Source organism: Lepisma saccharinum, chromosome 23 (assembly GCF_977018435.1).
Source record: "Lepisma saccharinum chromosome 23, izLepSacc3.1, whole genome shotgun sequence".
Classification (NCBI taxonomy): domain Eukaryota; kingdom Metazoa; phylum Arthropoda; class Insecta; order Zygentoma; family Lepismatidae; genus Lepisma; species Lepisma saccharinum.
The window spans coordinates 24,097,988-24,114,197 of NC_139251.1; the positions used below are offsets into that span (position 1 = coordinate 24,097,988).

General features: G+C 40.4%; 2 protein-coding genes across 2 annotated transcripts; both read left to right on the plus strand.

Annotated features, from left to right (window-relative positions):
* The first annotated feature begins 854 nt into the window (after positions 1-854).
* LOC146005443 (uncharacterized) lies at positions 855-1,292 on the plus strand. The gene has a single exon (XM_083144686.1). The coding sequence runs from the start codon at positions 855-857 to the stop codon at positions 1,290-1,292; it is 438 nt and encodes a 145-aa protein (XP_083000812.1).
* A 138-nt stretch (positions 1,293-1,430) lies between these two features.
* LOC146005444 (uncharacterized) lies at positions 1,431-15,552 on the plus strand. The gene is made up of 3 exons (XM_083144687.1): positions 1,431-1,748; positions 14,566-14,821; positions 15,221-15,552. The coding sequence occupies exons 1-3, from the start codon at positions 1,431-1,433 to the stop codon at positions 15,550-15,552; spliced, it is 906 nt and encodes a 301-aa protein (XP_083000813.1).
* The last annotated feature ends 658 nt before the right edge of the window (positions 15,553-16,210 follow it).

Consider the following 16,210-nt stretch of genomic DNA (forward strand, 5'->3'; position numbering starts at 1 on the left):
CACGCGAACGTGATTTTGATACATTTTTGAACGTGTAATGATTGTGTCAGCCTTCGTGGCAAAAAGGTCAGCACAGCGCACTAAGATATCAGTCGTATACTGGAAAAGGCTCCTATCATCTATTGTACGTATAGTACATCTTCCTTACATCATCATCGTCGCGATTAAACTAGAGAGGTAAAAAGGCGAGGTAAAATACAAAACAAAAATACAAATAAAAGGGCAGCAAGCAAAATTTATCAACAAATGCACACCGTTCTCTTTGATTTTATTTTTTGTACTATAACTTTTAATACTAAACAGTATAGGTTTAGCATGTATTAATTCCAAGATCATGTAATATCCAAATAAATTTTAAAAAACTACTATAACTAGTTATCTTTTAATTATCTCCGCCGGTTTTCTAAAAATTAAAATTACATAATCTAATCATAGAATTAATTTCTATTTCAGTTGGCAGTTTGCTCTATTTCAGTTAACGCGTAGATATAGATCATGGCCGCTTGGCAGAGATTGTAAAACGAACACTCCTTCCTTCTTAGGATATTATTGTCTGAAGTCGTGCTACACGAAGTTAATACAGTGTTCAAAAAAAGTTTTGCATATTATGATTGCATGCGGTTTGAGTCGCGATATCCCCAAAAGGTATACAATGTTCATTATGTGAGCAATGCCCGAGACAGAAATCGACATAATGCCTCAAGTGAGTTCGATATTCAGCAGATAGAGGGCAGTATTTGCCACATGATCCCTGAGCAGATTTGAAAGCAACCCGATGGGAGGCATTGTCCGTGTCTTATCCGCACTTGTGAGTTGGAAACTGCACAGAGAGTGGGTGGAAAACGAAGGGCAACATGCCTCGAGCAACCGTTTTTGCTACGGACCGGATTCGAATTGTAACGCTGCTGCAAGAGGGATATCGCCAAGTAGACGTTGCTGCCCGTGTTGGAGTGAGCCAAGGTGATGTCTCTCGAGTATGGAAGAAGTTCAGGGAGTCACAATCAGTTGCTGATCGACCAAGGACATGGAGGCCACGCAAAACAACACGCAGGGAAGATCGCTACGTGGTGATTTCGGCACGTCATAGACCCACTGCAACTGCTACCAGTTTGTGCCAAGATCTGCGGAGGGCCTCAGGAGAGAATGTTTCCAATCAGACAGTGCGGAATCGACTTCATGATGAAGGATTGACGTCAAGAAGACTCATACCCAAGGTTCCTCTTAATCCACACCATAAGAGAGACCGTGTAAGGTGGGCAACAATGCACAGCGAATGGAGTCAGGAACAGTGAGAGCACACGCTCTTTACAGACGAGGTCACCATCAGTTTGTACCCCTTAAGCAAAAGCATAAGGGTTTGGAGACGATTAGATGAGAGATTGAACGAACCCTTCATCCAGGAACGTCACCAGCAGCAGGGGTGCTCGATCATGTTTTGGGGTGGAATCATGTTTGGTCGACGTACGCCCCTAATTCCTCTCCAGTGTCACGTGACTGGTCTGTTGTACAGAAACGCTATTCTCGAACCAGTGGTAGCAGGTTTCTCTACAACTGTGGGCGATGGCTTCACGCTGGTGGATGATAACGCTCGACCACATCGAACCAGAGTGGTTCAAGAGTTCCTTGATGTGCATGGCATTCGACGCATGGTGTGGCCTGCGTATTCTCCAGACATGAACTGTGTGGAACATGCATGGGGACATCTGAAGCGAGCAATTGTCAGCCGCGAAAATCCTCCTGTGAACAAGGTGCAATTGCGGGAGGCTGCCATTCAAGAGTGGGACAGTCTTCCTCAGGAGAAGTTGAATGCTCTTATCCTTAGCATGCCACGTCGTGTTCAAGCAGGTCTTCGGACTCGAGGTGGCTATACATGGTACTGAACTCCCATCTGTTGATCCCAAGCATGAGGGCGAGCCGTAGGTACACGGTATTGCACTGCCTTTCTTTTGTGTTTCGCATCCCACATTTTCAATCTTAGGCTTGTGGTGTGATTCTGGTATGATTTTGTTTCTTCTGCATGGCTGCACTGTTTTCTTTCTGTCTGTATGTCTCCCCTGTACTCTTGAATATGATTCCATGTATCTAATACAATAAAATGATCACAAACCCTGAATATGCAAAACTTTTTTTGAGCACTGTAAGACAAAGGCCCAAGGTAGAAATCTATCGAATAAATCTTACATAAAATACGTCCTTTAATTATGTATATTCAATAAACATCAGCAGCAACAAATTTTATGGGACTTACGGCTTTGCATTTATGCTGTTTGCAGCATACATTTTGAATGCATAAAGAAACACGTCTGATGTAAGTTTCTACATATTAAGTTCAAATACATTCTTAAAAACTTGTTTTTATATAACTTCACTCACTCATTCATCATATATATATATATATATATATATATATATATATATACATACATACACACACACACACACACCACATTTACAATTTCATATTAGCTTGTACCAAAAAAAGCAAGTATAATATATCCAATCCGAATATCTGTTACGTATAATAACGAAGTCAAAATTATGGGAAAATGCACATTAGTTTTTGATAATGCTTTGTATTACACGAAGTTTTTTGTGTTCCTTTGTGTTAGATGTTGACTGACTCATTGAATTACTCGTATGTTATTGTACGTCGCTTTTATGACACTTTTTGCTAATCGCTGCGATGAGGATGAGTGATAATACGATGAAGTTAATGAAGGGAACTTCAGAAGGGACACCCATGGCTAGGACGGGATTCGAACCCTAAACCCCTGGCGTAGTAGGGCGTTGTGCTAACCACTCTACCTATTTTTAACAAACAAATTCAAATCGGTAAACTATGATTTCATTTGAGTCTGTTTGTTTGGGTTGGTGTTTTAAGTCCACTTTATGCACAGTACGACTGACTAATTGGGATTGGACCTACAGTTTAAAAAAGTGGGATCCGAACCACTATGTGCATCCACCGGGTATCGAACCCAGGTCAGCAATTTCCTTTGATTCCGAAAGTTTGGACCATTGCCTACAGTAGTACACTCATTGACCACAACGTAGAATCCTCTCTGGGCCAATATTACGTCATCGATTCCTTCTTTCGCTCCTGCTAGCAGATGGCGTGCGAATCGATCCGTACATTCATTAGCACATATTAATGAACCAATCCGTATTACAGTATGAACGATGAAAAGCATATCCATATTAAAAGCAAAATGTGATTGGTAATACGATTTATATACTGCATCATAAATGTATTTCTTTGAACTAAATCGACTATATGGGCACAGAATAGTGAAGATATCGTGAAGTGTATTTATTGGTGGGTTTCTGTTGTCGTTGTGAAATATTTATTCAGTCAAAAAAATCCATTCATTTCGTCGAGAGCTAAAATATGCTTTGATTTTTCAGCACTCTTTATAATTATTTCAAGACCGCGTGCAGGATTTTTCTCTGGTGGGGGTGGGGGGAGCAGTGCTGAAAGTGGAGTGAAGCTTTCCCCAAGTTATGAGAATTCTTATAAAGCATCTCCAGCACTAGGATAATGCATAGGCACTTAATCTGCTGTCTTTCACGGCACCCCTCGTCTATGTTTTCACGCTACAATTTAGAAATTTGAATGATATGAAGTCCTTCCAGATATCTGGGGTGGTGGGTGGGGGGCAAGTGCCCGCCCTGGCCCCCGTCTGCGGGCGACTACCAGTGATTAATGAAGACTGTACAGTTGAATTCGTAAGTATTGCCAGCACTACCGTACGCAGGATTTTCTCGGAGAGCTGGAATAGTAAAGGTGGAAATTACATCGCTGCGATCTTTGGGGTACACAATAAAATATTTCGCAATTACCAGTTTTAACGCTCGTTTTAAAAGTTGTTCAAAGACAGAAATAGTAATCAAAGGTCATATGAAGGAGAGTTTGCCTTACCACTTCGGTTTTTTCCCCGAGTTCGTACGGCTTTCATTTGAAAATCTTTAATTTTTCAGGAGGAGCTGCAATCTCACCAGCTCCCCCTACGCCATTGATGACCAGGCAAATTGTCAATTACGGTTTTTTCCATTGCTATTTCTGTTACATGATACGTGTTTTTGAACGGAGTTGGGATTGTACGGTACGATGCTGGTGCATAAGTAGTTGCTTCGTTAGCGCACATGTAAAATCTTGAACACATTGCATATGTGAATGAACATGATGAGGGACGATTTGCCTGGCAATATTTATGTAGAATATGATTTCGAACTTGCTAACAGATGTCACTGTAGGCAGTGCCACGATCAATGCATGTTCGTATCTTTTCCTCTAGCTTTCCACCTCAACAGTACCGGCAAGGTGATGGATGATCACATGGCACACTATGAAACATGGAGTTAATTTTGATTTGGTACCTGGATTTGCTATAGTTATGAGCCACTCTTATTTAAGATACTTGAAGATAGTTTAGAACTCAAATGTCTTCATGCACTTGTCCAATTGTACTTCGTTTTGTTGGGGTTTTAGATGAACAGAAAATGTTGAGTGTCTTCCTCTTCTTTGTCACTTGCCGCTTATGACGCTCGTGCTGTTACACTACGTGGCTGGAAAACACGAAGGGCAGTGCCATCAGCAAGGCGTCTTGAGGCCACCAACATCGTTTGTTCCTGCTTATTGGATTAGCGAAAACAAGGAGTGCTTTAGCACGAATACTTCTGTCGACATGGAACTCGTCAACTGGAGAGTTCTTTAACCTGGCCTTTTGAAAGTGGTTGCAAGTTCTGTCCGTTGTACATTTTACACAGATAATTTCGTCTTCTGTGGCATGTTTTTTCAATCCTTCCCTCTTATTTCCCCCTTTGTAACAAAAATTCGAGTAAAAATTATGCCGAAGTCTCGTGAATGAGGACTTTCTCGTTGCTCTTGTGTCGTGTTGCAAAGTGCAGTCTAGTTCTCGATCTTGTGTCTCGTTACAAATGCTTGTTCCGTTCTCGTTCTCGTCCCAGTCCAAAAGGAAAGTCTCATATAGACTACAGGGAACAGATTTACATGTAAATACATATTTATGTATGAATCTGAAATCAGTTACATACATTTTGTATTATCTTTGCGCATCATGACACGTAGACTCGAAAAATTCAGTTTTTATTTTCCATATTTGTACATATATTAGGTCTTGCCTCTTATTTTACATATTTTAGTTATTTTAATATAATATTTATATATTTCAGAACATTACTTAACATATACTCCATATTCGCGCAATAACTACATGTCCTCGTGTGACTGAAACAGTTGAGTGACTTTCTTGCGAATAACTCACACATTTGAAATATACTCCCATCCCTTCTTGCGATATTGAACGTAGTTTTAGTCAATAAAAATCCACCTTAAGAGACAACAGAAGTAAATTCACTTTCGAACACTTACAACAAAATACTGTTATCATTGTTTTGAAAACAGAAAATGGAATGGCATTTTGTGTTGTTTTACAATTAACTTCGATGTAAGTGTACTCTATTTTATGTAGCTCGTGTAACGTCTTAGATTAATAAAAAGGTAAATTTTAACAATTTTTAAGTCCATATGTAGCTCCATATTATGGTGAAAAGAAATATGTACATAATTAGCATATTTTTGGGAATGAATCTACAGTTCATGTGTCTGTGTGTGTGTGTCCGTATGCGTAGGCTAGACTTTCATTCTTGTATTTCTTTGCAATGACGTAAAACTGGACAATTTTGGCGTAACACACCCTAGTCACACCTTACCCTTAAAACTATTGTGTGCAATTTTATACAAATCTCTTTAAGGAATAATTATGTTGCACAATTCTTCAAGAGCGTATTACGAGAAAAAAACCTGTAATATAAAATTAGCATTTTAAGCTCTCCTTTGACCTTTCTTAGCCTAATGCTTCATCCAAACTTATTTGCAATGAACAAGGGAAACTTAAAGGGTCACAGGTAAATAACGACGTAACTCCATAAAACTTTGCTTCCCTCTTATTTTTTTAAAATTGACAATTTTTAAACTCCATTCTAAGCTAGCAACTCGTTAAAAGTTGAAAAAAAAGTTTAGCCAAAAGAAGCTGACATTCTAATAGGAACCTATCAACACTTTTTTCCTTTTCTAATTTGCCGATTTCGTTCGTCCTGTTACACGTCTCCATTTGCTCACGGATTGCGGTGTTTTTTTGTTTTTTTTAAAATATTCTTTAGATTAACGCACAGGTTAGGAGGGGAAAAAATCTAATTTCTTCTTGCCGATGTGGAAAATTATTTTGGAAATCAAAGTTCCCTTGGATTATGAGAGGACGAATTGGATGTTTTATGAAGACGAAATATCGTCACGGGAATTGGAGAACGTACAAGAACTGGGGGAGGAAGAAGCTATTGCCCCCTCCCCCAACTTCTCCCTATCAACTCTTCGCCTTTCGAATTGATGCAATCCTGAAGCTGTATAGCTGGAAGAATCCCACATCGTTATCGAATCGACAATATTCGTAGATTGCATACCCACGCCTTGAAAAAAAGGTGAATGTTGGGGGGATCTAAATCACACAATCTTCCATCGATAGGCAAGTCTTTCTGATGAAGTGAAAGGATGATTGAGTTTTGACGAATGTATCTCGGAACATATTTTTGCTTGATGTTTGGTATATATCTGGGTAATTTTAAACACGGTGAGAGTTGAATTCTCGCAAATCTTGATCCATCCCATATTTTCTTTTGACCTTGTAACTACGAATGTAATTTGATGTCAATAGGACGGCACATTTCGGAGAAAGCAAAATACGAATGGTTTTGGTCATTCTGCCATTTTTTCAGTGACGACATAAATTTATTTAAAGAAGTATGTGGAACGTCGGGTGAAACAGTAATGGCCATTTAGTACGGCAAGGCCGGAGATTCGATTAAATATGTAATTAATATACATCCGTCTAAGGGTGCCTTCAATAGTCTGTGCACTACTTCAAAATCTTATCACGTTAACGGCTTAGAATATCTTGTCTTGCCGTAAACAATGGGATCATGAATGGCTTCGCTGGCAACAGTGCAACATATAACCATCATTGAAAGGAGGAGGCTCGGATTCCTGTTAGATATTACATACGGGGCTTGAATTAGAATCGAATTATTATTTTGAAGACAAGCACAGAACACACGCTCCTATATGCTTGGTTGCATTCTGTTCACGAATTTTTATATGTAAAATCCACAAGATGACACCATTCCGTGACAGCCAATGCCCGTTCGACACAAGTAATTGACTCGCCTGCATGAACCATCCTTCATTATTTTTCTTCCATCCTATGAGTTTTTAAGGAATATATTTCTATTTCTGCCAAACTGGTCTCGGCTTTCTATGTTTGAAACTATCTCGCAGTGCCACAGGATTATTATATCGAGAGAAAATTCGCGGTTTGAACCCTTAATCATCATCTCAAGCCACGCCCTTACGCGTGTGACCGAACAAGCTTTTTTTGTGTTATGGTTTGCACCATTGTGTTCGTGACATCAATGAATTAGCTATGTAGTTGACGGCTTTCCTAAATTCTGTACCGGAAAAAGTGTACATAATGTAAAGGAACATGCAGACAAATGAAAGTAAATAGCTTTTTTGTCCAAAAATGGGACGGGGAGAGGATTTGTAACTTAAATTTCACAGAAGAGTATCAAAACTGCGAGCTCAGGTGCGTTTAAATCTCGAACAATCCAAGCAGAATCTTGCCCTTGCACATTTTTCGTTCTCTGTAGATGCGCGCTGTGTAAATAAAGAACGTGCGCTCGGATCGACAGTAGCAAGTCTTGAAGTTCGCGTGGACGCAGTTGATACCTTCCATGTTCTTCCTAGCAAGATAATTGCAACGATAAATCTTACAGTGAGCTCGCCACGGCGAAGCAGAGCCCCCCAATTAAAAACTTCTCCACCACGTTAGTTTTCCAGGCTTCTGCGGATATGTTCGGAAGCGGAAAAAAAGCTTGCAATTATTGTTTCTGCAACGATTGAAAGCGAAAATGAACAACCGTTGTACAAAATTTCCGGTGAGTGCGTCTGGAACAGGCCCTAAACAAACACGATTTTTAATTTCATGCCGCCTTGATCGAAGATAAGATTTTTTTTTTTAGAGGAGTATATTCTTGCTCGTAAAGGTATTTGTTGGCAGCTGAAGCCATGGATATATACAAAGTGCTTTCAATTGCACCATGGCCCGAATAGTTTATGCCTTGTCCGTCACTGTTGCTAAATCCCAACATACTGTTGCTTTTTTAACGAGCCGGTGTTTTTTGTTTCTCTTTAGACTCGCGTAATGAAGGCTAATATGTCTGTTCCCCAAGGCTAACGATGTGAGTTATTATTAAAGTAATTTATTTTATGTACGTGAGAAGTGCACAATGTAAGGCACCAACTGTGAATGAGAGTTCAAGGAGTTGGCAACACTATCTTACACAACGTGACATTTCGCCCGCTAATCAATATCGCAAAGAATGTTAATATTTTATGAGATCTATTACGTTACGGTGAAGTTAGTGGGTTACAATTATATTGAGTATAAATATCCTGACAATGAAGATTACAGTATTACTTTTAGGCCTATGTTTTCACTCAAACGTCAGCCGTCTTCGCAAACTATGCAAACTTAAGAGCTCTGGAAATTCTAGGCGGAAAAGTATAGAATGAATCGAGCGAAATTTTAATGAAAACTCTGTAATGGAAGAAAAACCTTTGATCTGTGGCTAAGTGAGCCCCAGAGCCTAAAAAAAAATCCGACCTTTGATCGTGCTTACGGGTTCGTCCACTCCATTATCAAAAGTTGAACAAACAATAACAATCCTTCCTCAAAATCTGTCTACCGGCCCCCGTGGCGGAATGGTTAGCACATCGCGCTACGACGCCAGGGGTCCCTGGTTTGAATTCCGGCATGGGTGTTTGTGAACGTCCATTCATCAATTTCATCACATTATTACTCATCCACATAATGGCAAATTAGCCAAAAGTGGAACAAAAAGCGAAGTAAAACTAAACTAAATTAATCAATAATCAATCAACATATGCTTGACACCTCATCCACTTCGCACGTCGGCACGATTTCCTTTGAAATAGATTGACAGTGGTCGGCTTTGAATCGGCATGCCGATCAGCCAGTCAGCATATGCCTTGCCGACCGACATAGTGGGGATTTACATGTCATTCGGACTGGTGTCGCATCGGTCTCTTGGTCACGCATGCGCAGACTGCAAATGCCCGATCCGCTTGTCACTTTAGCGTGAGACTCCGCGCCGCCTGCCATTTGTCGCTTGTCACTTCAGTCTGAGATTAACTCCACCTCATTGATATTACCCACCCCAGGATTCGAACACGGGCATGTGGCGAGACATTCAGATGCATACCAACTAGCCCACGAGAGTTCATTTGATCTTCAAGTATTTCATCTAAGAATAATTCATCCTAGTCGTCATGATCGAAATAAAGAGGAAGAAACATGTTTAATAACCCACTACAAACTAACAAATAAAACAAATGCGGTTTTGATTCAGGAGCTCGTTTATTTTTCTTCCATATCGGTTTCTATTTGTTTAGTTTTGTTTAAGATTGTAAATAGTATTGCTTTCCGCTCCTCATTTGTTTTTATTTTACTCCCGCTGGGAGCTTCGTGCAAGAACTCGGAATTCTGGGAGCGTGATATTCGAACGCTGCGGAATGGCGCATGTCGGCTCGCGGCAGCGAGAGAACATTTCAGCTAGCCTATCGGATATGGGCCTTTTTTGTATTTCTTCATTGTGCAAACGTATTTAATTATTATATAATACCAAGTGAATTAAAGGACTTGTATCATATGCGAATTTGTTGCTATATCCGTTGATCCAGCCCTATGGTAAGATAGACAATATGGCGTCATACCCAGAGATGCTAGTTTTCTTTCATGTTGATACGTGGAAGGTATCTACAGACATTTATGGTCCTCCGCATTCCGGATATAGTGACAGTTTGTTTCGTGCAGTTCAGTGATCATCAGTTGTGACAGTGCTAATTGTGACAGTGTTACAGAACGAACAGTGTTTTTGGTTTGCACAGATACATGTTTTCCGCGCTTTCGTAACGAACATCGTTACAACGAATTTTGCAGTGACCTTGAACTCGGTTGCGATTACAGTAGCATTAATCGTCACGGTACGGTGAAATCAGCTGTTTCAGGAACTCTTGTTTCGTCGTAGGATGATGGATTCTCTGTTTCTTCACCACCGTCGTGGGAGGAGGGATTGACTTTCTACGCGAGCATCAAAGAAGCAAATCGGTGAGTAAGTCTGGTTCATTTTACATTTCCTTCCTTGTATTTTCCTTACCTTGCAACCATGGCCGACAATCAGCGTCTTATCAAAGAGAGAAATGCATGCAAGCGCAAACTCAAACGTATAGCTTCGTATGTTGATACTTACGATGAAGCATCAAGCAACATTCTAACAATCAAGACTCGCTTGGAGCATTTAAACGAGGTTTGGCTAAAATTAGAGGAAGTTCAAGACAGCATTGAACTACAATCAGTCGAAGGTGAACATGACGCGGCAAGAGAAGAAATTGAACGTATGTACTTTGATTTGAAAACAAGAATGCAAATTTTGATTGACAAGCATGTCACAAAGCCAGTTTCCCCTGAAACTAAACAATCTGCATCACGAGGAAGTACGCAGGTGAAACTTCCGGCAATTGCATTACCACATTTTAGTGGTAATTACACGCAGTGGGTGTCTTTCAAGGACACGTTCGTATCGCTGATACACAACAATGTAGATATTTCAAATGTTCAGAAGTTTCAGTATTTGCGCGTATCATTGAAAGGCGATGCCTTACATCTAATTCAAAATTTGCCAATGACAGAAGCAAATTACGCTATTGCTTGGGAGCAACTCAATGAGCGATACGACAATAAAAGGTTGATTGCAGTCTCACATGTAAATGATATTTTACATATCAATCCAGTTGTAAAGGAGAATTGTCAGGAACTTCGTGCATTTACAAACACTGCAGTTAGCTCTATTTCAGCGCTCAAAATGATAGCTGAAGACACGTCGTTAACTGATATAATTTTAGTTCAGCATCTTGTTTCAAATCTCGACCCTGCAACGAGAAGAGCATTTGAACTAGAAAGTAATGATACTGAATTTAGCACATTAGATCAGCTTTTTAGTTTTCTAGAGCACAGATGCCAGGCTCTTGAAAAGATTAATCCAGTTACGAGTGAAGGTAACAAGGTAGCAACAAAATTATCTACAAATATGCACAAACAGTACAGTGCTAAATGTCAACAATCTTCGAAGTCATATGTTACAACAGATTCTTCATTGTGCATGTTTTGTAAAGCAAACAAACATCGCTTATTTTCGTGTGAAGCCTTTAAGAAAGCTTCTATTTCACAAAAGTATAAATTTTTACGTGAGAATCGCGTATGCTTTAACTGTCTTAGCAGCAACAACCACGTTTCGGCGCAGTGTAAATATGGAGTGTGCAAGCGATGTAAACAGAAGCATAGTACTTTACTTCATGTAGATCAAGGTACATCCAATGTAAACCGGCAACGAGAAATGTCATCTGGGGGTCACGTGAACACATCGATGGTAAACAATACAAGCGATTCTTCACAGCATTCAGATCAAGCACCTCAGGTTTCTTATTGTTCAATTAAGCAGAAAAGCGCGTCACAGGTGTTACTTGCTACGGCGATTGTTCAAGTACAAGATATAGCGGGCCATTGGGTCAATTGTCGTGCTCTCTTGGACGCGGCGAGTCAGAATAATTTCATTGTTGAAGACGTTGTTCAAAGTAATCGTCTTCGAAAGGTAAAGCATCGAGTTCCCATTCAGGGAATCAACAATTCGTCAGCTGAATCGAGTCATTCAGTAGAGATCCGTCTGAGATCTAATAATAGCAATTTTACGACAAGTATTTCGTGCTCAGTGTTGCCAACCATTACAGGACTAATGCCTTCAGAAAAGGTTGATGCATCTGAATGGAACATTCCAACAGATATTCGTTTAGCAGACCCAAGCTTTTGTTCGCCTGGCAAAATACAGATTCTGCTTGGTGCAGAGGTTTTCTTTACCGTTATGAAGCCTGAAAAGAGAACAAAACCAGGAAATTTCCCCATTCTTCAAGACACAGAGTTTGGATGGATTATTGCAGGGAAGATTCCAGCAACATCTTCTAGCAACAGTATTACTAGGTCATTTTTCACGAGAAAGGAAGATTCTCTCAGCTCGCAACTCCAACAGTTCTGGATCATAGAGGAGATCCATACGAAACTGCAATCACCAGAAGAAATTGCTTGTGAGCAACATTTTCAGCGAAATGTGACACGAGATGAAAGTGGCCGTTATACGGTCAGGCTGCCATTACGTAAGGATCGTTCAGTGTTAGGTGACTCCTCGCACTCTGCATTAACTCGATTTCACCAATTAGAAACGAGGCTTCAACGTCAACCACAATTAAAGGCTGATTATACAGAATTTATGCAAGAATATTACCAGTTGGGACACATGGAACCCATAGGGAATTTAAATGATGTACAAACAAATGACTGCACAAAATTTTTCATTCCGCATCATTGTGTTTTCAAGGATTCCAGTACAACGAAAATACGTGTTGTTTTTGATGGGAGTTCGCCATCAACAAGCGGTGAATCAATAAATAGCATACAAATGGTTGGACCTACCATACAGGAAGATTTATTTTCAATTGTTCTAAGATTTCGAACTCACAAGGTGGCATTGGTTTCTGATGTAACAAAGATGTATAGAATGATACACATACATCCAGATGACAGGCCACTGCAATGCATTCTGTGGAGAAACTCTCCTCAGGAACTCATAACAGTATTTCAATTGAATACGGTCTCGTATGGGCTTACATCAAGTGCCTTTTTAGCAACCAGATGCCTGAAGCAGTTAGCCGAAGATGAAGCAGTTAACTTCCCACACGCATGTCAAGTGTTGCAGCGTGATTTCTATGTTGATGATTACGTTGGAGGAAGCAGTAGCGTGCAAGGTGCGTTACAACTTTATCAAGATCTTTCAGAACTTCTGAAAAGAGGAGGATTCATCTTACGAAAGTGGTGCTCCAACAGCACTGAAGTACTCAACGCTATTCCAGAATCACTGAGAGAGACTCAAAATCTAATTAATTTTCATACCGAAGGTGTTAAAACTCTAGGAATTTCATGGAATCCCTCGGCAGACACTTTCATGATTAACATTGGAGCCAAGTCTGTCAACATGATGTCACACAAACCAACCAAACGTCAAGTAGCGAGTGTTATTGCCCAGATTTTTGATCCAATTGGACTACTTTCACCAGTAACTGTAATGTATAAGTATTTTTTACAACAGTTGTGGCTTCACAACATAAACTGGGATGATCCACTTCCAGATAGCCTGCAAGTTGAATGGGTTCATCTTCATTCTCAGCTACCAGTCATCAGTGAAATGCAAATACCACGTTTCATCCTAACACCTGGTTGTGTCAAGAATATACAAATCCATGGCTTTTCCGATGCATCGGAGAAAAATTATGGCAGTTGCTTGTATGTTCGTTCAGCAAACAAAGAAGGTTACACCGAAGTTCACTTACTGTGCTCAAAATCACGGGTCGCCCCGATCAAGAAAACCACTCTTCCTAGATTGGAACTGTGCGCTTCAGTCTTATTGGCCAAATTACTCAACAAGACTCTCCCAATTTTGAGACTTAATATTGACAATGTTTATTTGTGGACAGATTCACAAATAGTTCTGGCATGGCTCAGATCGCCAGCAAGCAGATGGAAGCCTTTTGTATCCAATAGAGTAGCGCAAATTCAAGAATTTACTCAAACTTATCAATGGAGACATGTTTCATCCAAGGATAATCCAGCAGATTTAATCTCCCGCGGAGTTAAACCTCAAGATCTTCAACATCATTCGGTATGGTTTCATGGTCCAGCTTGGTTGCAAGAAGATGAAACGTGCTGGCCATCATCATCATATGACACAAGTCTTAAGAACAAAGATGTTCCTGAACAACGAAAGCTTCCTGTAACCACACTGGTGTCTCATCTGCAATCAGAGGCAATAATAAACAATTTTTCTACATTTTTCAAATTGTTAAGAATTGTAGCGCTCTGTAAAAGATTCATTCGCAATTGTAAAAATGCAAGTAACAAACAATGCGATCCACTTACTTCAATTGACATTGAAGATGCCACTCAAACGTGCGTCGTTATGACACAAATTTCGTTCTTTCATCGAGAGATAAATGATCTCACTGCCAAAGGGCAAGTATCCAACAAAAGTATCCTCAAGGACTTCCACCCCTTTCTGGATAATCAGGGAATTCTTCGTGTCGGAGGTAGGCTAGAAAATAGCAACTTGGAATTCAGCAGCAAGCATCAAATCATTTTGCATCCAAAAAGTCACTTCGCCCGTCTACTAATAGCATCAGAGCATGAACGATTGATGCACGCAGCACCTCAATTGTTAATCTCATCCATTCGAGAAAGGTACTGGATACCTAGAATACGACAAGTTATTAAGCAAATCATTCATCAGTGTTTAACTTGTTATCGTTTGAAGGCATCTGCAGCACAACAGCTAATGGGACAGCTCCCATCCATCAGAGTTACACCTAGCAAGGCATTTAATCATGTGGGCATAGACTATGCCGGACCTTACGTCATCAAAGTAGGGTCAATCAGGAGTAAAATCACAAAGAAATGCTACATAGCTCTTTTTACGTGCCTAGCCACGAGAGCAATACATCTTGAGCTAGTAACAGACCTTACTTCTGAAGCTTTCATAGCAGCATTGCGACGCTTTACAGCAAGGCGAGGCAAGTGTTCCACCATTATCAGCGATAATGCCACAACATTTCAAGGAGCGAAGAACGAACTTCAGAAACTTCAATTGCTATTTCAATCGCAAGGATTCAGTGAAAACATTCAAAGGTATGCAGCACAAGAAAACTTTCAGTGGAAAAATTCACCTCCACGTAGCCCAACATTCGGTGGTGTCTGGGAAAGCGCCATAAGATCCATGAAGTACCATCTTCGTAGAGTCGCCAAGAATGCTGTACTGACATACGAAGAGCTGTCAACTCTTTTGTGCCAAATCGAAGCTTGCTTAAACTCTCGGCCTCTTACATCCTTACCTGACTCTCATGAAGAATTTAATTACCTCACTCCAGGCCACTTTCTTATTGGTGGTCCACTAACTTCCTTTCCTTAACCAGACTTAAGTGATCTCAAGGAAAATAGACTTTCCAGGTGGCAACGAGTTCAACAGTTTCAACAAAGGATTTGGAGAAACTGGTCCCGAGATTATCTTCATGGTATGCAACAACGTCAGAAGTGGACAACCACGCAGCCCAACCTGCAACCAGGACTACTTGTGCTTCTGAAAGAAGACAACCTACCCCCATTATCTTGGAAAATGGGCATTATAGAAGAAGTGTTTCCAGGGAAAGACAATTTAGTTCGTGTAGCCGTGGTTCGCACCAAGGATGGAGTGTACCGAAGGGCTCTCAGTAAGATTGTACCTCTTCCAGATGGGAAGATCAATTGAACTTTCATGATTTAGTTTGGATGCTGTGCATTCCAACGGGGGGGAGAATGTTTAAGATTGTAAATAGTATTGCTTTCCGCTCCTCATTTGTTTTTATTTTACTCCCGCTGGGAGCTTCGTGCAAGAACTCGGAATTCTGGGAGCGTGATATTCGAACGCTGCGGAATGGTGCATGTCGGCTTGCGGCAGCGAGAGAACATTTCAGCTAGCCTATCGGATATGGGCCTTTTTTGTATTTCTTCATTGTGCAAACGTATTTAATTATTATATAATACCAAGTGAATTAAAGGACTTGTATCATATGCGAATTTGTTACTATATCCGTTGTTCCAGCCCTATGGTAAGATAGACAATATGGCGTCATACCCAGAGATGCTAGTTTTCTTTCATGTTGATACGTGGAAGGTATCTACAGACAAGTTTAATCGCGACGAACTGACGAAATAGATCTTGAAAAAAGACGCAGAAGGAATTCTTCAACGCCGGCCACTGCGACGGAGGGGTTAGCGCAGTGTCTCTCAACAACAAGGACTGCAGTTTTTAACCTTGTATCGGACATTTAGGACTGCTGTGTGTGTGAGGATCGGAACAGAATTCGGACGAGCGCCACGGAAAATGCTTCGGTCTACATCGTGACCTAACAAAAGTTTATCCTTTT

Coding starts and splice junctions, on each gene's coding strand:
- LOC146005443 (XM_083144686.1), top strand. CDS start 855: ATGCCTCGAGCAACCGTTTTTGCTACGGACCGGATTCGAATTGTAACG.
- LOC146005444 (XM_083144687.1), top strand. CDS start 1,431: ATGTTTTGGGGTGGAATCATGTTTGGTCGACGTACGCCCCTAATTCCT. Junction 1,749..14,565: donor AAAATCCTCCTGTGAACAAG/GTGCAATTGCGG, acceptor TATCGTTTGAAG/GCATCTGCAGCACAACAGCT. Junction 14,822..15,220: donor ACGCTTTACAGCAAGGCGAG/GCAAGTGTTCCA, acceptor TTCCTTAACCAG/ACTTAAGTGATCTCAAGGAA.